The sequence below is a fragment of the Electrophorus electricus genome, chromosome 14, assembly GCF_013358815.1.
Source record: "Electrophorus electricus isolate fEleEle1 chromosome 14, fEleEle1.pri, whole genome shotgun sequence".
NCBI lineage: Eukaryota > Metazoa > Chordata > Actinopteri > Gymnotiformes > Gymnotidae > Electrophorus > Electrophorus electricus.
Window position 1 is genome coordinate 10,715,009 of NC_049548.1, and position 25,096 is coordinate 10,740,104.

At 40.8% G+C, this 25,096-nt stretch overlaps 1 protein-coding gene across 1 annotated transcript; it reads left to right on the forward strand.

The window, feature by feature from the left end:
- Positions 1–1,139: 1,139 nt before the first annotated feature.
- zranb1a (zinc finger, RAN-binding domain containing 1a) lies at positions 1,140–25,096 on the forward strand. The gene is made up of 9 exons (XM_027016793.2): positions 1,140–2,042; positions 13,196–13,383; positions 18,590–18,743; positions 21,023–21,094; positions 21,419–21,617; positions 21,754–21,874; positions 22,088–22,217; positions 24,027–24,256; positions 24,528–25,096. The coding sequence occupies exons 1-9, from the start codon at positions 1,223–1,225 to the stop codon at positions 24,744–24,746; spliced, it is 2,133 nt and encodes a 710-aa protein (XP_026872594.2). The 5' UTR covers positions 1,140–1,222; the 3' UTR covers positions 24,747–25,096.

Genomic DNA, 25,096 nt, shown 5'->3' on the forward strand with positions numbered 1-25,096 from the left:
TCCCCCGTCACTTCTGGTTACCTATGTGACAGCTGGCTAGCTAGTGAAAACTGAACAATTAGAAAGTGTTAACGCTATCACATCTATGTTAATTGTATGGCTGGTGTTTGCACTCTTGATGCAGTCAGCCTTGTCTACAAGATGTTCAGCTGACTTCATTGCCACTCATTTTAATGCAAGAAAAAATGTTTGGATTGTTTTAAGAATAGTAAAGTTACAAAATCTACAATTAGCTATTTAGACAGCTAATTAGATGGCTTCGATATTGACAGAAACATAAAAGGAGGCGGTATAGCGATGAGCAAAAGATGTCTGTTTTATGTTTTAAGATGTCTATGGTTTAAGAAAAATGTTAACATATAGAGACATTTGTTAGTGATCACGCTTAGTGAAAGAATCCCAGTTGGTGCGCAAAAGCCTGGTTTAAATTTAGCGTTTAACTTAAACTCTAGACCTGTGGCCGCGTAACGGAGCTACAGTTGCTGTGCTAAGGCTAGCTTTCAGGTGTGAACTTTACAGCGAAATGACAAGGGATAGCATATAGGATTTCTACCTTCACCCGCCTCGTTGCATAACTGTGTAGACACACGTGTCTCTCTCCTTCTCTCTCTCTCTCTCTCTCTCTCTCTCTCTCTCTCTCTCTCTCAACAGCTTTGTTTACTCATGTCTCTATATTACACTTGTCCTGTATTCAGAAACAAATCCATGAAGTGTATGCCAGGGGGAAAAAAACTGCAAATATGATGTGTGTATGAAATCAATATGTCCTGTGTATGTGGACACGAATGTTGCCTTTTCCAGGACTTTCTCTACTGAGCTTGGCTTGAAATAAGACATGTGAGTCAGGGGAGTCTCGTCAGTATAACCTTTTCTTTACTCTTATAAAATAAAAGGTAGAACTTCACTTTTACCAAATAGGCAGTGAAATTTTTCTCAATTTTTTTGTTCTTTCTTTTTTGTATGTAAAGTATATTCTAATGGCCAGCATTCTCCTTCCTCATCCTTGCTGACTTTCATGCACATGTTTCCCCCCCCCCCCCCCCCCCCCCTTTTTCCAACAGTTTGCTGATTGCCTGCTCTTGTGTGGGTAATATCAGCACTGGGGTGGGTGGGTGGGTGTGTGCGTGTGTGCACGCGCGCGCGTGTGTGTGTGTGTGTGTGTGTGTGTGTGTGTGTGTGTGTGTGTATGCGTGTGCGCTGGCTTGGCTGTTGGTGAGCGACCATGACGGAGCTGGCAGTGAAGTGGGCCTGCGAATACTGCACCTACGAGAACTGGCCCTCCTCCATCAAATGCACCATGTGCCGTGCTCAGAGGCCCAGCGGTGCCATCATCACAGAAGAGCCGTTTAAAAGCGGCCCTGTACTGGATGCTGGCCGCGGGTGGGACCCTCCTCACGAGGACACAGGTGGCAGCAGCCTCCTCATCTGTCCCGACTCCAGCGCCAGACCTAGGGTCCGCCCAGTCCCAACCTCGGACTCCAGCGCCAAGTGGTCATGCCAGATGTGCACCTACCTAAACTGGCCACGGGCAGTGCGTTGTACGCAGTGCCTGTGCCAGAGGCAGAGGGCATGCAGTCCCACTGAGACACCGCAGACCTCAGGCTGCAGGCCGGTGCCGATACTCCCTGTGGACCCTTGCGAGGAGTACAATGACCGTAACCGGCTAAACACAAGGACGGCGAGGTGGAGTTGTGCTGCATGCACATATGACAACTGGCCCAAGACTCCACGCTGTGTGGTGTGTGATCACCCTCGGCCCAATGATGTCATCCAGCTGTCTGAGCCGGGTGAACCCTCGCTTGTCATCAATGAACAGGACCATGGTCGGCCTCGGGCTGGAGGTTGTGGGCCAGGCGGGCAACGGCGGTCTCCCTCCACCTTCAAACAAGACTCAGAGGTGCAGATTCAGGACATCCAGCGCATCGAAGTGGCTGCCGGAGCTCATGGCAGCAAGGAGGAGCTGGAGGTGGACTTCAAAAAACTCAAGCAGATCAAGAACCGAATGAGGAAGAGTGACTGGCTTTTCCTTAATGCCTGTGCAGGTGAGTACACACACACACACACACACACACACAAGGTGGGGGGTATAGACTTGGATCTTTATGACTCAATTTTGCCCTTCACAGTTCTAAGCAGTTTAATGCTTTCTTTGCCTCAACACACCTCGTTGAGCCTCTGATGGGCAATATAATTAGCTGATAAGTGCAGTTAGTTGTTTGAGGTGTGGCAGCTTTTACCACCATGAACCAACTTTCTCATGTAGCCATACATTCAGGACTGTCCAATAAAAGTCTTTTAATTCATTTTTTATTGCATATCTAATCTGGCTTTGTGACGCATCTCCCTGAAATGTTAGCACAGGAATTCAAAAGATAAGTTATTTGCTTGATTGTCTGTCTGACCGTTTGTATATTACCCTGGTGTGGATGTCATTGTTTTGGTGTAGATGACTCTAGATTCTCAGTGTACATTTCACGTCACCATAATAAACAGAACAGGCTACATGACAGACATGTGAAATTCCAGCTGTACTGTTTTACCTGTACTCTGAAAGGCTTATTTACAGCCAGGTTGTCAGGTTTCTTATGTCAAAACTTCACTTTATGGTTAATGCATAGATTTATCTCAGGCCTCAGTGTGATGCAGTGTTAATTGAGTCAACCAGCTACCAGGAGAGGGCTGTCCAATGAAACGTTCTGTCTAGTAAAGATTGACTACTGCTTTACATGTTTGCTAAATGGTGTAAACCAAACTGGAGTAAACAGATCTTGATAATGAGCAGCAGTCACAAAGCTAATAGACTAACTCCAAACATCACTCTCCTTTTGTTGCATTGCTGCTCCAAAATCTGCGATGTTGGTGGCATGCTGCCTAAAGCAATTCATGCTTGAGACTTTAAAAGAGAAATAAGCAGCATGTATATGTTTTGCTTGTCTATAGCATAGTAGAAGCACAGCTGGCCAAATGGCTCCAGTGTAAAAAGTAAAACTGGCATACTGCACCACAACACCACCTTGGCCATCCTCATGGACCTCTTGGGAGCTTTGCTTTGTTTACATTTATCACTATGGCTTTTTAAACATATTTATCAAGATATCATTCCCATTGCTAGCTCCACTTGCTGCTTTTAGCACTGCTATAACCTTTGAATTTAGCACTGTTTGACTGGTGCAGGAATTTAATAATCTGTCGGGGTGGTGGGTGGGATGGGGATAACACTTCAGTGATTCTCTGTGGCAGGTGTTCCAGTGAAGAGCAGCACTGTGCAGGGCATTCTGTCTGCCATGGCTTTATTACATGGGCTGGTTTGTGACTGCATTACTGCACATTGTGATTAATTAATTAAAAGCAGACTAGTGAGTGGTTAAATTATTTAATTTGATGGATCATGTGAATGCCACGATTCATCAAAATGCATACAAATCCAGAATGCTAGGGATAGTTCTGCATGCTCACAGCACAAAAAAGAATAAATAAAAAATTGTCAAAGCTTATATTTTAAACTTCTGTGGTATCACTGTTGCAAAGGCCAATATTATTATAATAGTTAAAATTGATATATTGTGCCGCTCTCTTGCTTCTGCCTGCAGCAGTATCCTGACTTGCAGGCAACTTGAGAGTAGAGTTATCATGGGTTTGGGCTGGGTAGATTTGCAAAGATCTGCTAGTATGCTGTTATTAGCTTGCTGAACTGTCCACCTGAAAGATTCGTGTTGGACTTTGAACCAAGTTGTAATCTCTTTGAGTTGTATGAATGAATGAATGAATGAAACTGAGTTAGAGTGAAAATAAATCTGATTGTCAGGGGGAAAGAGTGTGTATGTATGTATGTATGTATGTATGTATGTATGTGTGTGAGAGAGAGAGAGCCGGGGGGGGGGGTGTTGTAACGTTTGCTGTTGTGATTTCTGCTGTTAACAATTCTGTTATTGTTGCGGCTCACTCTGACAGTGTTCCATGATGTCATGTAGTGCGATGCTGTGTCTGGTGCAGGGACACTGTTGGATTATTGTCTTTTGTCCACAGAATAATGTTGAGTGTTATTCCCCTGCCCTTTTAACCCACTTTCACGAAACAGTAGCAGCCTGGGAAGTGGTGGTCGACTTGAGGCATTTCTGGAGACAAATGTACAATGAAGAGTGCCATTGTATAATACATTCCAGTAGTGTGCACAGATTTTCCCATATCCATACAGGGCATCTTGAAATTGTAATATCACCTGTTCTCCAATGTGGAGCTGTTGAGAGTCCCAGGATACTCCTAGGACTTCATATTCACTAAGAGAAACTACGCTGGATGTACATACGCAAAACTGGCTTGCCAGTTGGACCAGTTTCCGACTGACACCTGAAAGCTTTGCTGTGAGAACAAACAAATCACTTGTATAACAAAGTCCTTTTATTTAATTAAATAATTGAAAGTTCATGTCTAGTAATCATTTACATAAGCACTATGCTGTTATATTAGTTCTAAATAGATATCTGTATTAAGATTAAGATGTCTGATGCCAGTCATAATCATGGGTGGAAATTATGGGGTGGACAGTGGGCTCCTGGCCTCCTCCCCCCCCTTTCTGGAGAAAACAAGAATTGTCCCCAATGTCCGCATTTAAATATAACTATATATTTATAAATAATTTTTAAAAGGACTTTGAAATAGATTGTGCTAATTATAGATCCAGAGCAATACATTAAGTTCTGAAAGCTTGCATCTCATATCCCTCGCAGTTGTTTGATGTACTGTCTACCATCCCCAAATGTCCACACACATTAGCCTACACTATATTGGTATGGAGCAGCCACATCTCATAGTTAATGTATGTTTATGCAGGTAGGAGAGCCACAGATAAAATTATCAGAACATTTTGAATATTTGACTGATTTTTACATGGTTTGGTTTGTTGCAAATGCCAGACATTAATGTGTGATGTGGTATACTTGGTTCTCATATGGTAACAGTAACATTTCTTTAATATAATATTTCAGATTAACTGTGTATACATTTAATACAACAGTACTTTTGCTGGCACTTTTACTGTCCCCTTCAGGAATTGCTCTTGTTATATTCTGTTTATTCCCCACACCCAAACAGTGAAATGAAATATCCAACCATGGTCCTAATTATCTTTGAGTGGGTCCATTTGGTATTTGCTATTGTCTATTCTTCTTTGTTGTTTCTCACAGGTCTTTTTTTAATTGTACCTTTTTAACTGGGGAAAAGGTGTTTTTTTTTTTTTACCAAGGAAAAATACTTTTCATGTTTATTCTTGAAAAACAGATTCTACTAGGGCTTTTTGTTTCAAAGGTGGAAAATTAGATTTGCTGCTGTTTACATTATTCTGTTTCTCTCACTCTGTCTGTGCAGTTTTTATTTGTCTGTCTGTCATCTTCTCTTTCTCATTGCTTTCTGCTTCTTACTGCTGAGATGTCATTTTCAGAAGAAGAGCCAAGTCCAGTACTGTATTTTTATTTTCTTTTTCTTTTTTTTACACGGAGTAGTTTGATTGAGCTGTTTGGTTGCTGACTCATAAATGGCCTTTGTTAGAAACCAACACCAGCCATTTTAAAGAGAATTTTGACCTCTTAGAGTACTTGAACATGCAATTTACACAACAAACTGCTAGTAACATTGTAAAGTAAGAAATAAAGAACACATTTTAAATTATTCCTACCAAAGACTAACTTTTCTGTTCTTCCATCTGAAATAGTAAGTCAGGACATTTTTTAAAGTTGTATATGCAATTATAAATAGGATACTAAACAACCTCAGGATGCATTGTAACCAGAATATGATCAGATCACTCAAAATGAGATGGATTTTGATCTCATTTAATACAAGTGTAAACAGTTGTCTAAATGGAAATGCGTATGCCAAGTGCTGTTTTCTCTTTTGTGTCCATAAAGGCCTCTGAACAGTTGTGGCACTGACTACAGAAATGAAAGCAGCTGCAAGACAACTTTCTCCTCTGCTATTGCAAGTAATTAGTTGTCTGCTTTAAATAGATTCTTCTGACATTTGACAGCATATAGTATACTAGTGAGTGATGAACCATGTTTAGGAATGTTACCATGTTTGGAAATAAAATAGAAACTGCATACCTGTTGACTTTCTACATAGGGGAATAAAATTGGATCTCATCTTGTCAGACTAGGGACGCATTTTGGTGAGAAGTGTAAACCAAATCTGACCAAAGTACATCCAGAGATGATCCAGACGTGAAGCGCATGTTAATGCAGGGTGTAAGAAGGCCCTTTTTTTGTGTGTGTGTGTTCGCTTTTGTTTGTTTTTGTTTTGTTTTGTTTTTTTGCTCAATCACACTGCCATCCAAATGACAAAGCTGTCACACATGGAGAAAAAGATTGGATTTGATTCACTTTTACCTGCAGTGTGAATGTGACTAGGCTAAGTGAAATATGTCATTAAATATAAATAGAATTCAGGTTTGGGGTGCGAGTTACGCAAGTTATGTAACTAATGCAAACTCAACAAACAGCATTTTAAAATAAAAAGTTAACTTGAGTAACGAGTGTTATGGAGGTACTGAAAATTGTAGAAAACTAAATTGGCATAAAAAAATTACTCGCCAGGAGTAGGTATTGGTATGTATTAAGATTGAGTTAGGTTGGTTCTCTAGTTAATCCACAGCACACTGTTCTGCTCTTGTAGGTCATAATATTCGCTATGCGCACACACACTTTAGCTGAACCAAAAAGACTATACAAGTTGATGCATCAAAATCACACTTTAAGGTAATGATGACAAAATCTAATTTAACATTGTTTTCCAAAGTTTAACAAATTCAGGGATCTAAAATCACATTCTAAATCAGTCAACAGCTAACAAGGTGGACTTTTAAATATTATAATTGGTTAGATATTGCTACATAAAATGCTACTTTCATCTAAATTAAGAATAGAAACTTGGAAAACTAATACAGGGTTTGGACCATTTTTGAGATGTAAAGACATACAAAGCCAGCATCAGTCAATAATGCATAGATGGCACTAACCTCACAAATATTTTGTTAATTGGGATTGTTTTTGTGGCAGAATTTTATTGAGTGGTGATGATATCCCAAAAAGAAAGCATTGGCTACTCTCCTGTCCTGACCAATTTGCTTTATTAATTCAGTTTATTCTCTCTCTTTGGGTAGAGTTCTTCTTAGCCACAGACTAGTGTCATGTCACAGTCTGTAAGCTCTTCAGTGGTATCTGAGTGATAACGCTGACTTAATGTACCAGGCGGTACGTCTCAACAGGAATAATGTCATGCATTAGTGGAGCACAGCTCCCGTTGCCCATGGTCTGCCAATGCACTTATGCGTCAAAGATTGACATGTTTATAACTGTTATGATTAAACAGCAATTCAATTAAGATGCTCTTTTATCTAGATTTGCAGACAAACATCAGTCTACTTTGCTACATTTTCCCCTGAAATGCCTTTAAATGAAAGAATGTAACATACCTCAGTTAATAGAAGCGTGGGTGACGCTTTTATCATATGTCACATGTTTTGATGCAACACCCTCAATACGACCCACGATTTTGGTCCTACTGTGAGAGGACTTAGGCCTACATCTGTTTTTGCTGATGGATGCCTCAGTGGCACATTGAATAGAGGAGCATGCCCTTGGTAGGCTTGCATAATGAGAGAGGGGTGGGGATGCAGAGGAAGGGACCAAAGAAGGCTTGATTTTAAACAAAAACTAAGTATCAATTATATGCTTTCTAGTGTCACAGTGCTTAATGGGCTTGTCACGGGCCCATTCAGGATGGTGTCTTTAACTTTTAGCAGTACAACAAATGGACTCCATGTGGAATTGGATCAAACTGCAATTCTAATTAAAAGCTACAGCTGTGCATCATGTCACATTTCCTATGAAGGTGCATGGGAGGACAAGAGGAAGGCCTTCTTTTAATTGGAACTGTGCATACATTTATGAACTAGAGTGGAAAGGCACAGGAATTTTAGATGTGTCTAGTGGTGGTTTGTGTGCTTTTTCACTGGCCTCCTGTCTGCCCTTTCACACTAGCAAGCAAAGCCCTTTCTCCTGCTTTTCCGATCTCAAGTCAGTCTTGTAACAAGAAACACACCTGTGTCTACATCTTCACTGATCACAAATCAGACATGTAGCAAAAACACAGCCCTTGAATCCTGACCATCTCTTAGTCCTGTTTTCCACCTTACTGACCTCAGGTTAGATCTGTAACTGGAACTCTGACTAGTACTCTCTTGACTCTTAGCACCATGTTGCACCATTTATCATGTTTTGTTGTTGGTTCAATTTCCTGAAGTTTTTGGATGTTTGACTTTCATGTTTATAAATTCAATTTTGTTATTTTACTCAAGAAAACAGGCATACTTCTGCATTAATGACCTGGTGTTTGTGTGTGTCTAAGGTCTGAGGATGTCATTATGCTTTTAAAAGCAAGGGTTATAAACAACTGACACATACTCAAACCTTCACATTTGTCTGTGTGCATGCACGTGTGTGGGGTTGTGGCTGTGATTGGTGTTTGTGTTTGTCTTTTTTTCTTCTCAAATATTACAAAGGTCACAGACTATTTGTCACCGTCACTATATACTCATGACTGAAAAAATGTCCTAAGTCATAGGTTGTCACACTGCTCATCTAACAATAATAATGATTGTTGGTACAGTATTGGATTACTGCTTATTGTTATATTCCTACTCAGGTCTCCATGTAAGTGCCTAACACTTCAGTACATTAAGGTACTTTAGTTATTTGCTATTGTGAGATGCCATTGACTACGGGAGCAGTAGGGAATATCTGAGATGAATGGCCTGTCTCTATTTTTAGTGCACCCATTCTGCCATAGTCACATGTGTGTCACAGGGGACATCTATGCTTATGACACATTGAGAAGAACACATTTAGTAGTGAGGTGCTTATGAACTTGATTGTTTTGAGTAGCTTTGAGTGCTCAGTATGAAATCGGGCAATTTAGTAATGCGTTTAATTACTAAAAAGGGTGAATGCAACCAAGGGCCATAAAGCCTTGCACGTAGAAGAATGTGCATTTATTTTCCAAATAATGTGGAGGAGTGGGACCAGAAAGGGAAACTCCATGGTTGACTTCAGTAAGCAGGCAGTTAGCGGGGCTGCTTGTCTGCTTGCCTGCTTGCCTTATTCTGCATCCTCGTCTGTCATATCTAACTCTCTATATGAGAATACTACATTACTTTGTTTTGTGATTATTATATTGGTCTTTGGCATACTGATATTCAGAGGGCTACAATATGCAAATTATCCCTCTAACAAAACACATTTTCTTTGTTTTCTTTGACCTTCCTGACCAATCTAAGTCTACAAGCGTTTATCGACGTTTTTAATATCCTGCGAGCCATATCATAATCACAATATGTTTTTTGTTTGTTTTTAACATATCTTGCACCCCTGATTCCCCATCTCAGCCTCCTGTGCTGGTAACGCATCCTGTTCCTCTCAACAATGTCCTTGTGTTGAGCCATTCTTATGGGACCTTCTATGCTTAAACTCCAATGAGTATGCATTTGACTTATTGAAGTTGAGATTGAAGGTAAAAAGCTCTCTAAACAAGCACAAACTTAACAAATGGCTGTGTAATGGGCCTGCCTCCCATCTGGTGATCTACAGGTTGCACAACCAAGTACTGACCATGACAGTCTTAACATTATATTCCTTTGACAAATTACTTTTGGTCTCCTAAAATAGGACACCTTTATATCTTTTAGTTCAAATCCATTATGCTGAAATAGAAAACTAAGATGAAAATCTGTCATTGTCTGGCTGCCTTCAGACTGCACAGCACATTTGTTGTATTATCTTTTAAAAATAAAGATTCATTTTAACCATATCACATCAAGGTTTTAGTATTGTTTTGAATATCTTGAAAGTTTTTCACAGTTTAATTGCACGATGCTGTTTTTGAATGCATTGTGCACCTGATTCCCTCTCTCCCTAACTCATCCTGTTCCTCTCAGCAATGTCATTGTGTGTTAAAATTAGCCATTCTTATGGGTGCTTCTGTCTTTTTCCTACATCATTCTTAAAATTGCTCTCTCTCTTTCTCCACCACTACCTTCCACTTTCCTACCTTTTTCACCTTTCCATTCCTCTCCTCATGCTGGTACCCTGTTCAGTGCTCTCCCAAATGCCTCCAGCACGTCAGTCTCCCAGTCGATATTCTGTCAGAGTAGTACAACACCATTTGTTCTGAGGCTAAGGTGACCATACTCCTCCTGATTGAATTCTGTGGAGTATGTGTCAGTCATGTGCATAATGTGTGAGACGGGTATATACCTCAGTATGACTGTGCAGGGAGACTCTGCAGACGTTTGGGTGAGATAAAGGGAGAGACAGCAGGAGAGTCCATTATCTGACTAGGACAGGCTGTCTAAGGCACATCACCTCTGATAATGACACTGGAACATGTCTCTGATATTTCTCCAACACGCACACCGAGAGAGAGAGAAGCTCCACCTGAGTGGAGTCATGGAGCAAACTCTGGTATTAGCCATCTAAAGCTGTGTTTTCAAGACTTGAATTGGTAAAGCACAGTATATTGTTTATTAATCACTATCACAGTTTTTGCCTTTACAATACGGATTCTGCATAAAGCTGCATTATGCACACGAGTCCTTAACAAATTGCAAGTTTTGCACCGGGTTCTTTTAGGGCTGGGTAAACATCAAAAACTCATCATGTATTTTAATATGTTTGCAAGGCATATCAGAATCATGACATATAGCAGTATATTCGAAATAATGTTTTTGTGCATATTGTGCAGCCCTGAAGTGTCTTCTGCACATTTAAGCAGGAAAATCTCAACATACCTGACAGCTCTGCAGTTAATTACATAGCTATTTTGGAATTTAATGGGGTGTCTAAGAGCAGGACAAATGTAGTATGCACTGTTTGGACTCGAATGAACTTTTGACTGAACCATGTTTAACATATGTTATTCACCTAGTTGGGTAGTTTTTGCTGACAACTAAAAACAGAAAGTGAAGTCAAAGCACTGAATTATGGGATTTACCCATAATTCTTGATAGCAGCTCTGAGGCCAAAGATGCTTTTTCACTTGGATAGCCCCTAGGACTTAAGATCCAAAAGCTTTATTCACAAAGTACAGTATGTACAAGGAATGATGAAGATGATGGGTTGCCATGGTTGTAATTTTATCTTTCTAAAGCTAAATTCTAGTATAAATGCAGCAGGAAAGCATTTGAGTTCTTTATGTGCAGCAAGTTTGAAGTCCTTAGCAATGTACAGAATACAGATTTGATATGGTTTTTTTTGTTTTGTTTTTTTACAATGCATGCACAATGAATTCTAAATATGCAATAAGTGTATGCAGAATAGCAGCCATGTCCAAGCAATTGGGGGAAGAAATGTCGCAGATGCTAAGGAGCTAGGGCTTGTAAACGACACCTCAGTGTCTGTCTGCACCAATAATACCCTGCATCTGGTATGCTTCCCCATAGTCTTTGTGCGTTTGATCAGGCATGGTAACAATTCATTGTTTATTTGAAATTGTGTTCAGAATATTGTGATCATGGTGAATAAAGCATGTGTGTTGCAAATGTCCAGGAAACTGCACATTGCATGACTTCTTAAGATTTTTTTTTATAGTTCTGTGAGTCAATTCAGACGTACAGGTTTTTTGGGATTGGGGGGGAAGAAATTTACATCCTGATGCTTGTAGTAGGCAGAGGGATTTGACCCAGAGCCTGCATTGTTGCTCTAAGACTTAACACATTTGAGCCATTGTGCATTGCAGTACCCACTTCACATTACACTCTACAATAAAAGCTGCAATTTATCAAGGCAGTGCCTTGATCACCTCATTAATCTCACTGTCCAGTTATTAACCATGCGGGAAAAATTATTTGTACTGTATCATTCAATGAATTGCTGAAAAAATGTAGAATTATGAAATTTAGTAAAAAAAAAGAAAAGAAAAAAAATAGATAAAAAAATAGATTATTGATCATTAATGGTCTTTGGTTTGTTGTTTGTTAGATGAATGTGTGGGTGCCTGTGCAGGCGGGTACGTTCATTGGTAGTTCGAGCTAGAACGAGATATAGTTCTAAATGTAGTGTTTACATCTGGGATGCATATCTAAATATGAAGGCTAAAGAGGAGCCAATGTGAGTAAAACAGGCTCTCCTGAGGCTGACAATCCACAATAAAATCAGACAAAGCTAAAGCATAGCATATGTCGGACTCTTGGTAGATTTTTGGTAGATTAGTTCATGAATTCTGAAGTGTACAGAGATGTCCTAACTGTTGAGATCCCACTAGAAGCTCACTGGATAGGCTTTGGTTTGTTGTTTGCAATAGAAACCAAAGATGAGAAATTCCCCATATAAGTAGATGGGTTTTTTTTGTTTGTTCTCACACTGCTTTTGAAAAGAGGTCCTGATGGCCAAACTAAGGACTGCTTCTGTGAATATGTAAGTTGCTTGGTCTTTACTATATCCTTACTTGACAAATTTCATGACCAAATGTAGCTGTTTATTGTTTTGGAAACAAGACTGCATAATCAGTAATGGTGAAAACAATAGAAACAGGATTAAGACCTAATAACTGTTGTTTAACAGGAAAGGTGACCTTGTGTGTAATACATGCTGCTGTTTTGTACCTGGGCTTACATTTGCCTGTCAACAGAGACTCTTCATTGCAAAGTTGTTTTTTTTTAATGTTGCATTGGCAATGAACAGGGTAAACATTCTACAGTGGTTCTCAGCATTTTTTTTTCTACATCAGTTACCTTTTACACATAAAGGAAGGGGTTGGGCATAAGAGGATGATTGTGTCACCTTTTCAGGTGAAGTCATGTGGTGCATTGTGCAAATCTCAGTGGCTAACAGAAGTTCAATGTTGATGTCTGAATCTAGGTAGATTTCTCTAAAAAACACAATGCATTCCTCCTCAGCTATGAGTTATTAGAGCAAATAATTACTGGAAAAACTTTTCCAAAGCTCATTGTAGTGCTGCAGTGGTGGTGTATGTTGCTGGGGCTAGCCCTGGCCTGTGGTCTCCCATCCGATCTCAAGGTGGGATTGCTGTTTGTGTTAACATTAAGAGGAAAATGACTCACTCTTTCTCCTTTCCATTCCCTCTCTCTGCCTCCTCACCCTTCTCTGTTCTTCTGTTCCTCTGTTTGTGTTCATCTCCACCCCCCCAGGTGTGGTGGAAGGAGATCTGACTGCGGTTGAGGCCTACAAGTCCTCAGGGGGAGACATCGCCCGGCAGCTGACTGCAGACGAAGTGCGACTGCTAAACCGCCCCTCGGCCTTTGATGATGGCTTCACGCTCGTGCACCTTGCCATCCGTTTCCAGAGGCAGGACATGCTTGCCATCCTGCTCACTGAGGTATGCTTCCACCCCTGTGAGCATATAGGTGTGGCCATAATCAGAAAACCTGTAATCGGACCAAACCAACAATTGAAGAGCTGAAAACCTAAAATGACTGAAGTGGGCATTCATGATCCCGGTTTGTCTTCATGGTCTGAAAATGGGTTAAAAGCTGCATCTGATCGTGTCTGTGGTGACTGACAAACATTGTGGCGTATATTTCTGCATTGTGTTCGGGTGTAATGTTAGTTCAAAGTTCCACGGAGCACAGAAGATTCCTGTTTCTAACCATTTATGTAGTAACTGGGTGTGGGAGCGCCTTGTGGTGGACTGGCGTCCTATCCACAGTTGGTTCCTGCATTGGACTCTGAGTTGCCAGGATAGACTCAGGCTCCCCACAACCCTGAATTGGATTAAGCAGTTTGGTCGATAAATTAATGTGTGTGGGTGCCTGTGCAGGCGGGTACGTTCATTGGTAGTTCGAGCTAGAACGAGATCTATAGTTAATTCTAAATGTAGTGTTTACATCTGGGGTTCATATCTAAATATGAAGGCTAAAGAGGAGCCAATGTGAGTAAAACAGGCTCTCCTGAGGCTGACAATCCACAATAAATCAGACATAGTTAAAGCATAGCATATGTCAGACTCAGCCCTTTGGTAGATTAGTTCATGAATTCTGAAGTATTCAGATGCATCCTAACAGCTGAGATCCAACCAGAAGCCCACTGGCAAACCTAGTTCTAAAGCACTGTGGAACTTCTATTGGAATGTTCTTGACTGGCCTAACTCCATTGAGTATGCATTTCATTAGGGAGGGCTGTGACGCTAACCATATTACCGCAATGCCGCTGTTATGTGATGCCTACTGTGGTGTTGAGCTCATTACCGTCATCACAGTTATTATTTATTCATAAATTGGATAGTTCTGGCTCTAAGATCTGATTGACTGGGCCACATGAATCAACAGTGGAAGGAACAGAAGCTCTAATCATTTGTTTTGTCAAAGGATAGAGTATACTTTAGCTGTCATTTTGCTTAGAAACCAAAGTTCACTTTAAGCTTTTAACACTGAACAAACATATTACATTGGCGAATAATGGTTTAGTGTGAATTTTATTTTAAATAAATACTCGCTGCTGTTGACTAAAGCAATAAGAATGACAGAGGCTATGCATTTATGTCGTTAGATCACTGGTAAAGAGCAGATTTAAGTATTTCGCATCAGAACCCCCTTCCTTGTGATATAAACCTTGGCCTCTTACTGCCTTTATTTATTTATTTTTAAAAAATTATTTAGCTTGTGAAGGTTGCATGAGTGCACGTGGTATGTGATTTGACATATAAATGCAATAAATATTTAATTACTATCACTCGAGCTTAACACAACATTTCAGTTGTGGAACATTTCAGCTTTGTGCACGAGGGGGATTTCTTTTGTGTGTTGCTGATTATTAATATTTCTAGGTTTGAGTATGTCTGATGCCTACAGATGGCATTCAGTTGTATGTAGTATATACATGCAGAATACACAGAAAGAAAAGGAGTTAGATTTTAATTGCAAGTGTCTGTAGCAAACCCACCTCTCTTATATGGTATCTACTAGGGTCCCATAACAAGCTTTGTCACAGAGCGGTCCTACATCGATTCTTTTAGCCAATAATCTGATGATTTTCGATACCTCAAAACTTGCTGCGATACAAAGGGATGCAGTTCTATACTGGAATCTGGATTCAATATTAAATCATATGAAATCTGATTTCTATTAACTTACAAATGCAAATAAAACATGAACATTTTATTACTAAATGTCTGTGATGGAGACTGAGACTTCGGAAGGTTAAATGAGTTTCTCATCTGTTGGACCTGTGTTTGAGACCCAGGTATGGTTGGCGCCTTCAGCCTTTGTTACAATGTTAAATACAGTAAACATCTTCTCAGGAAAAAAATACTTTACACAAGTACAGTGAAGTAACATTGTGGAATGAAATAGGCTTAACATAGAGTCCTACTGCCATCTCTACAGCAGCAAATTTGTTTTGTTCAATACTATTGTTTAGTAGTACTAAATGACAACCTTGGATAAAATATCCTTTAAAATTTATGGACTGCTGCATGTCCAAAACACAAGTAAGTGAAATGAAATGAAATAAACTGGCATGGATGCAGATGTTGGATGACGTCATCTCAAAGCAAGTCTTAAAGTAGTCTTCTTTAGAAAAAACATCTGATCAAAATGTTCTGGAAACAGGACACTTCTCAGAACGGGCAAGGTCAACAGCGGTGCTAAAACATGCGCAGAATGTATGCTAGTACCAAGAATCCCCAGCAAGGTCTTAGCAAGGTCTGCCAGGAGAGGAAACTCGGTCTGATGAGTTTCCTCTCCAACACCTTAACACCTAGGTTCAAAGATGCAGTCTCTCTGTACTTCAAAACATCTAGAGAGCTAGCCCATGTTGAAATTGTGATCATCTAGCTAGTGCCCACAGTGCACAAGGTGTCACCAGAAAGATGATCTAGTATCTGATTTCTTGGAAGCAGGACCATGTTCTAGAGTGACGCACACAGTAATGCTGGAAAAAAAAAACAAAACTATTTTTGAATCAAGTGCACTTTCAGCAAAATGTACACACCTTCAGTGGTTTCAGCCTGGGACACATTAGAATCAGAATTAGGGGTCTGGTCACAAGGAGGGCTGTTTTTTCTCATCCTGTACCACTGTGTCAATCTGTAGACACGTACAGATTTTAGCTAATGGAGAGGCAACTTTTAAATCCAATATCACTACAGATAGACAAAGTTTTACTTTCACCTGTGTAGCCTCTTGGATGATACACTGGAAAGTTGCATCTCTGTCCTCTTCATTTAGAAAAGGCATCTTTTTGAATCTGGGGTCTAAGGCAGATGCTTTGTGTAGGATTTTTCGCCCATCCACATACCACTGTTCAAGCTCTCTTGCCTTTGTTTGTTTCATCTATGTGATCAAAGTACAGTCATCCTCTGCAACTCGAAAATGATCCAACAATTTAGCCTGAAGTGGTGCAATAACAGAGTGCGCTGCTCTTCTTCACACTTGATGGTTGTGGCTGTTGTAGCTTGACCATTTCTTCAGCGGTAGTGATGTCATTTTCATCGAGTGTGTGCATGTTGCTTGCGTCTTTCCTTAGATTTGTGTCCAGGATTGAAGCACACAATGCATCTTGCTGTTCCAAAAATCGATCCAGCATATCGAATGAACTATTCCACTGAGTTATCATGTCTTGTTTTAGTTTGTGTTCTGGATCTCCAGGTAACTTTTGCTTGACTTTTAAAACTGCGGTAGCTACCGTGAGGCAATGAAAAAAATATCACAAGCTGTCTCACTCACCTCAAGAGCCATACTGCACTGGTTCATTTCAGGTCTTTTTGTGTTGCTAAGTTCATGGTATGCACGAAGCATTTAATGTGCAATGATAAATTACCCACATGTTCTGCTATTAACATGTTGCTGGCATTATCAGTCACAAAAGTAGGCTTTTTGTCTTGTATATTGCAATTCTCACAACAATGTCCCAATGTTTTCTCCTGTGTGCATGGTGATCAAAATACATGTTTCAAAAATGTAATTTCCAGATCAGTGTTCATGAAATGGCAGGTCATTGTTACATAAGCTTTACTTGTGCATGATGTCTAGCTATCTGTTGTAATTGTGACTCGCCTTTCATCCACCAGCTTGTGTTTAATGTCATCTTGCACTTCTCTGTACAGCTTCGGTATGCAGGTTTCAAGTGTTGTTGAGAGGGTGTGTTGTATTTCGGCTCCAGTGTGTGCAGTAAATCACGAAAGCCTTCATTCTCCACTACACTATAGGGCTTCATATTCTTGTAAATAAAATATGAGATGGCTCGTTGTTCTTTTTGTATTTGGCTGACTGCAACAAGCGCAAACTGTACGCTACCACCTACAGTGTAGGAGCATACAGAGAAAAATCTTGTGGATAATGTTGGAACAGGTGGGAAAATAAGCATGTAGGTATCAGTGTTTATGCGTCACATCCAATAACACCAGATCGTATGCCATTTGGTCGATACATCAATACAGATCAATGCATTGTTACATTCCTAGTGTCCATGCAGACGACTGTTGAGTCATTCAGTTCGACAATGGCCCCAAATCTAGTTTCAACATTGTGGCTGCGGTATGCAAACCTGGCTGGCAATGGCTAAATTGAAAACAGAAAAGGAGCGAGCCAGGGGTGTGTGCAGAAACATTGGTGACGAAGAGAAAGCTGCAGAAAGAAAAAACCAGAGCTCAGCTTTCCCCAGCATTGCTTAGTTCTGGTGAGTTGTCCAGACCTTCAAGTCCTATTTCTTTATATTGTCAAAACTTTGACTAATTTTATTGTGTCTTCTCCACATCCAGTACAATAAAACACATGCAACAATCCTTCGGCGTAACGAGACAACACAAAATGAAAGAAAAAGAAAGTTAAATAAGAATAAGCACAATAATCCCAGGGAGAAAAAGGGAAACGAATATCAAATGCACTTAAAAGTTTTTTTTTTAAATAAACGATGAAAAAACAAATGTTATTGGCCAAGTCCTCTCAGTTGTTTTCACTGCACATTTTGAGTCTGTGTGTTTCAGTATTCTGTCTGTGTGTGCGCGCGTGCGTGTTTGCGTGCGCCCACATGCATGCAGTCTTCTGAGATTTAAGGGCATGTGGTGTGCTTCCGGGACAATTAATGAAGGATTACATATTTTGATTAATTGAGTACCAAGCTCATACTGGATCAGCTGAGATGTTGACTAGCTAAGAGCGAATATGAGCAAGTGACAGGATGCACCTTAGAATGTATACACACACACTGTAGACCCACAGCCCGCATGCAACAGAAAGGAAGCTTGGAGGGCTGAAAAAGGCATCATAATATGGGCTATATGTGGTAGTAAAGTTATATTTTGCCAGTACATGTTTTCACTGCTCCTTCCAACATAGCAAGATGGGGGGATCCTAACTGTCCCCATTACTCATCATTGGTTACTAGCCATGTTAGCATTATTCTAGAATCGCGATTCATTTATTGATAGTATTTGCACAGCTTTAGTCACTGTATCATCTTACAGCTTTTGTTGAACCTTGGTGCACTTTCATGAAGCCCCACCCAGCATTCTACTCTAAGGTAGCATCCTGGTGATCTGTGTATTTGACCACTGTTTGACCTTTGTCTCATGTGACCCTCCCTAGGTCTCTCAGCAGGCAGTGAAGTGTATCCCAGCAATGGTGTGCCCTGAGCTGACTGAACAGATCCGCCGAGAGATCGCTGCATCACTGCATCAGCGCAAGGGAGACTTTTCTTGCTACTTCCTTACAGATCTTGAGACCTTCACTTTACCAGCCGGTATGCATGTGGGGATGCACGCACGCACACACCACAGTACTACAGGAGCACACTACTACACACACACCACAGTACCACAGGAGAACACTAGAAAATACACACACAGGCGTGCACACCACAGTCCTACAGGAGCACAATACTAAAAACATACACACCACAGTACTGCAGGAGAACACTAGAAAATGCTTGCACACACACCACTGTACTGCCTGAGCAGATTTCAAAACGGTGTGTACCTATGCATACCAGAGTATCAGTTAACTAACAGCCATACCTTTGGAACAGGGAGAGCTCTGGACATACTGTATAGTACCACACTGTGCCTGTAGAAGTGTGCGTGCATGTGTGTGTGTGCACGCGTATGCATGTAAAAAGGAAAAGATATGTGGGTTGTCTGTGCATTAGTAACTGGCTTATGACCATCACTAACCAAGTTAATCTGTTGGAGGGTTTATTAGGATAATTACCATGGCTTGATGACACTGGAATTTTCAGTCAAAGCAAAGGCCTGTATTAAGAATAAATGAATGAATGAACATGTCTGACTGCCATTGATGATTTTACACATGACTCTGATAGGTTTCTTTCTTGGATTTTAAAGATTCCTTTTATGTATTGAAACATAGTCTTATGATTAATGCACTGGAAGAAATACAGTTCCCTTGGATCTCTGTGGACTTAGTGAAAGCTGTGTGTCAAAGTTCTTATCGCCAAGTCATCTGTAGGAAAGAGCTCACTAAATCTGTTCCTTTGGAAGTGGGCATCAAAATTGCATGTCCATGGAGTGCTTTTAATTTCATGTGTACTATTAATCATTAACTTAAGTCTGCAATTTCCTTCTGGATCAATAAAGTGTTCTCTTATGTTCATACATTCCACCTGAGGTTGTCTCCACAAATCCAGTCTAGGGTTATACTGATTACATCCTGATTTCAACTAGGGAAGAAAATGTAATTAAGCACATGCTATCATGCACCGAAGTAAAATAAAACAAGTGGGCTATTGTTTATGAAAAAAAGCATCTTAGGCCAGCCATTTCTGGTGTATCTCACACATGAGGTCTATAGAGCCCTTGGTCATAACATTGCTGGAAAATGGAGCCAGCAAGTAGATGTAGTACATCAGTTCATATCCAGACTTGAATTTATCGATGCATCACTTCTGTTATGAAGCTGCAGACAACAGTAGATATTGCACTGGCTAAAATTCAACATTTATTTACAAATATGCTCCATGAAATGGATAGCAGAATAGTTCTTGTGAGGAAATGGCTCTACGCATACACACTCAACAAGATGCATTATTTTTGAGAGCTGACAAGATGGGGAACTTGGAGTCTCAAACCACAAATGGATTTATATTGTTGCATATCTATCTCACATGGTCAGTATGTTTGACAGTAATGATGTGTGAAGAAAAGAGCCAGAGTCTTATCTTTTTGGATTTTAAACATTTGCCAGTTAAACAAAAGGAAGAGGATGACAAATTGGGTTTTAAAAGAAAACAATGAGAAATTGGATGGCCAGGCCCGAATGATCTGTGCAGAAGAACAAGCACAGAGTTAAAATGGTCTTCAGCCAATCAGGAGTCAGTGTAGGTCTCTGATACAGTGATCAAGGATCCATCAGTATTTGTGGAGGCCACAGTGGACCGCAATGGAACTTCTCACAAGCCTCAATCCAGAACATCGAGATGTAGTCACTGAAGTAACAGTAGCCACATTACTGGTGTCGCTGCTGATGCTGATCATTGAGTATCAAACACAATCTATACTAATGGTCTTATTATTGCCGAAATTGCAAATGAATCTATTTTGTCTTTCACTATGCCTCGAAAAACGTTTGTGCCTCTGATTTATTATAAGAAGAGTCTTACACTATAAAAACAATGAAATATTAATCAGTATCTCCTGGCATTGAAAATAAAGGATTTAAATGTCAGTTTATTGTCTTAGCCTGCAGCAGTCTTGGACATGTGCACAGATTTGCAGTATGTGGAGATGTGCATAAGGCGAAGCCCAAACATTTGCAAAGTACTGTTCCATCTCAACCCTCATAGGAAGCATGCAAATTTGGATAAGACTGCTGCTTCTTAGACTTGACCATTAGCATCTATAATGATCTGATGACATTTAGATCATGTTGGACAAATTCATAACATTTTAATTTTTTTTATTGAATCAAATAAAATAACACACTGTTTCTGCCTGTGTAAATACAAAAGCAAAAAACATTTTCCATTTGTTTACTTCCTGTGTTTAAGAAGTTTCTTTTTTTCAGATATTGAAGATTTGCCCCCTGCAGTTCAAGAGAAGTTATTTGATGAAGTGCTCGACAGGGACGTGCAAAAAGGTAAAAGTGGCAACCAAAACATAACAACCAGACCTAACAGGTCTAACAGCTACACTTGGAGATTCAAGCAAATATTTACAACAGTTGCACAAACAATAACTCTGTAAATGCATTCAAGCCTCTGGAATTCTAACGTTGCTGCCACTGAATGAAATGCCTTAGTGAGTGCCTATCAAAAGGGAACACTGTGTGTGTGTGTGTGTGTGTGTGTGAGATAGAAATGCATGTACATGCGAACGAGAGAGTAATGAAAAGTGAAAAACATCACATTGATGCCTCTCGACTTTATTTGGTTGCCTTGGTGACCCTGTGTGTGGTGCACAGAGCTGGAGGAGGAAGCTGCAGTAATTAACTGGTCACTGGAGCTGGGGACACGTTTAGACAGCCGGCTGTATGCGCTATGGAACCGCACAGCTGGAGACTGTCTGCTGGACTCAGTCCTCCAGGCCACCTGGGGCATCTACGACAAAGACTCGGTGCTACGCAAGACTCTGCATGACAGCCTGCACGACTGCTCACACTGGTCAGGACAAACACACACAAGCAAGCATATACATTTGTATTACACTCTGTGCTGTAGGTTGTGTCCAAGCTAGGGAGGTGTGTGGGTGTGTAAAACTACGAGCGCATGTGAATAACAGTGTGTGTATGTGTGTTAGGTTCTACACTCGGTGGAAGGAGTGGGAGTCATGGTACTCTCAGAGTTTTGGACTGCATTTCTCTCTCAGAGAGGAGCAGTGGCAGGAGGACTGGGCTTTCATCTTGTCGCTTGCCAGCCAGGTACACAAACACTCACCACAGCAGTCACTACACAATCCCAGAGGGCTGTTTTGGGGGGTGTGGTGTGGTGGGCGTAATTTTGTTTCAGTGATTTTTATATGCATATGATCAGCCTTTTTGTATTGTGCAATTTGAATACACCCACTTTCTTTGCACATGCCCTTTTGTGCAATCTCTTTTTCTCTCTCTGTCTCCTCTCTTCCCATCCCCCAGCCCGGTGCGAGTCTGGAGCAGACTCATATCTTTGTTCTTGCACACATTCTCCGTCGGCCCATCATTGTTTACGGAGTGAAGTATTACAAGAGTTTTCGTGGTGAAACGTTAGGCTACACTCGATTTCAAGGTGAGCTTTGTGATTTAAATGCTTTATTTCTTACCTTTCAGTGCTTTGGTGGTGATGTATAAAATAAACTCCTCAAGTACTCAATTTCTAATTGATCAATATTTATTACAAGTACCAGAGCAGCAAATTATTTTAAGAAAACTTTTTTTTCCAATTTGACAGCTGTTACTAAAATCTCTGATAAAAAAGAAGTCTCTCTGACTGTCCTGGGCTCTGTAATCAGCAATTACACGTTTCTACATGATCAGGGTGTATTAACCCATCAGAAAACTTTTCTATAAGGTGGTCCTGCCTGTGCAAGAAAGGGTAGGCTAAATGAACATGTTTTTTGGAAGGAGGGTGTGGGACTAAAAGGAGTGAATTGAGATCTTTGATGACTTGGTCTGTAATATCATTTACAGCAGATAGTTCAGGCCTCTTGGCTACAGTGACTAAACTGAAAAGCAGATTAGTATTTCATGTGATACACCAAAACTTTAGATTATAAATGTATTCTATATTAATAATGTCCACAAACCAAAATCAAAACAGTAATGACTGTTGACACACGTACATGCAGACACACACAGAGCTGTTTTCTCTTATGTCTGCCTTATTGATTTCAGATGAGCGTTCATTCACTAGTCAGTGATGAGGGTGCATGGACTGCTGGGATAAGACATAGGTTCCCCCTGGTGCTTATGGTCAGTGAGGGAAGCCTGAGAGAAAGATGAGCTTCATGTGTGGGCCAGAATGGGTGGTTGGGGAAGCTGGGTAGTGGAGACACACACAGGCCTGTAGCATTATTGTGAGTGGAGATTTTAGATACCTGTTGTAATATTATATACATCTATCACTTTTGTAAAACTATATCTTGAGGAAATAAACAACTAATGGCATAAAATAAATATATGCAACTAACACAGGCATAGCTGAGATTTACAGAAAGTGCTTGTTTGCATATGTAGGTAGGTGTCCATGCTTCGTGAATGTGCATGCTTGTGTGTATGCATGTGCATGTTTGTGCGTATATGCTTGAGATGTCCATTATGTTTGTGACCCATTCAAATGCATTTCAGCTTGGTCCAGTGTTCAGTGAAAAATGTGGGTGTGTTGTACACTCCAGTGTTTACTGTAAGTGAATTTGAGAATGGCACATTGCTGCCTACATTACCAGCGTTCCTCCACAAATGCAACCACGGCGCTCAGGAAATGCAGTGGACACCAGATTATAATGCCCGTGCCCTTGCCTGATAACCCTCTTTAGAGAAGTGCTGTGAGCAGGATCTTAAAATAATAAAGACTAAATTACAAAAGGGATCAGACCCAATTTAGATATCAGACACGCCACTATAAACATGAACATGAGGTTAAGATGTGTCTTGGGTGAGAGCCAGTCACATAATCAGAGGAAAATCTGTTCTGCTTTCTTGAGGTTAAGCTTTCACAGGCTAAACTGATTGGCCAGCCTATTTGCCTCTTTTGAAAACACTTATTTTGACTACACTTATCATACTACTTTGTTTTGTGCCACATTTCGTAATTTGCCCCGATCAATAATTTGAAGTGTACCTGGGTTCAGCCAGGCATGTCAGAGCAGTAGCAGTGCCAGCCTGTGGTGGGCGTGCCCTGCTCTGGAGCCCTGACTGGTAACTGGGTCACTGTTCGAAGCTCCTCTTCTGGTTTTGTTTAGTTGGAATGTCATTGGATCATATCTTCCAGGGTAAAATGAAAACCCTTTTCACTCCTCTGAGAAACTTGCAAGTCCAATGATTGATTTTCTGATTGCTATTATGCCTGCCCCCTCACACTCAATTTGGCCCTCCTTAGGTGTGTATTTACCATTGCTATGGGAACAGAGCTTTTGCTGGAAAAGCCCTATCGCCCTTGGTTACACGAGGGGTCACTTTTCTGCGCTGGTCGCCATGGAGAGTGACGGATATGACAATCGTGGCGCGGGCGCCAATCTCAACACGGACGATGACGTCACTGTAACTCTCCTCCCATTGGTTGACAGTGACAGGAAGCTTCTGCATATCCACTTTCTGTCAGCACAAGAGGTGAATATATTCATGTACTTGCGCACACATACTTAATTTTTTTTAACCTTAACTGTTGTGGCTTTTCTTATCCTTAAACTTGGTTGATCATGATTGCTTTTTAGTTTATTGAGCAAGTTTTCAGTAGACCATCATATAGTATGTTAGGTTCTTGATCCTTCTGGAACAAAAACAAGCAAAGAACAGCAGAAGTTGTTGTAGTGGTGGCTGGATTGTGTGTGGGTTATTGTTTTATTGTGTGTGGGCGGGTGTACGCGTGCACATGCTGTAGATGGGAAATGAGGAGCAGCAGGAGAAGTTGCTGCGGGAGTGGCTGGACTGCTGTGTGACAGACAGTGGCATGCTGGCTGCCATGCAGAAGAGCTGTCGCCGCCGGAACCACCCCCTCATCACGCAGATGGTCGAGAAGTGGCTGGACGGCTACCGGCAGATCCGCCCATGCCCCACCCTCTCCGATGGCGAGGAGGATGAAGATGATGAAGATGAGTGAGGAGCGGGACAGCAGGGAAGTGCACTCGCAAAGGTGTTCCCTGTGGATCCACACCCTCATGTCCTCCGTTAGGGCGGGAAAGGCCTTTGACCATTTCACATACTCACTCACTAAAGAAAGGTGGGACTTTTAAATTGATGGACATTTCTAAAAGCCTGCCCCCATTTCCCCATAATGCAACACGAGAACCGCAGCCTCCCTCTATCCCTCACCCACAGAACTGTGATCAAATATTCTAGATTGAGAAAAATGTAGATGTTTAAGGAAAAAACCTACGTTGTTCCCCCTTCATTCCAGAGAATAAACAAAAACATATGTTTTTGGTTTATATATATATATATATATATATA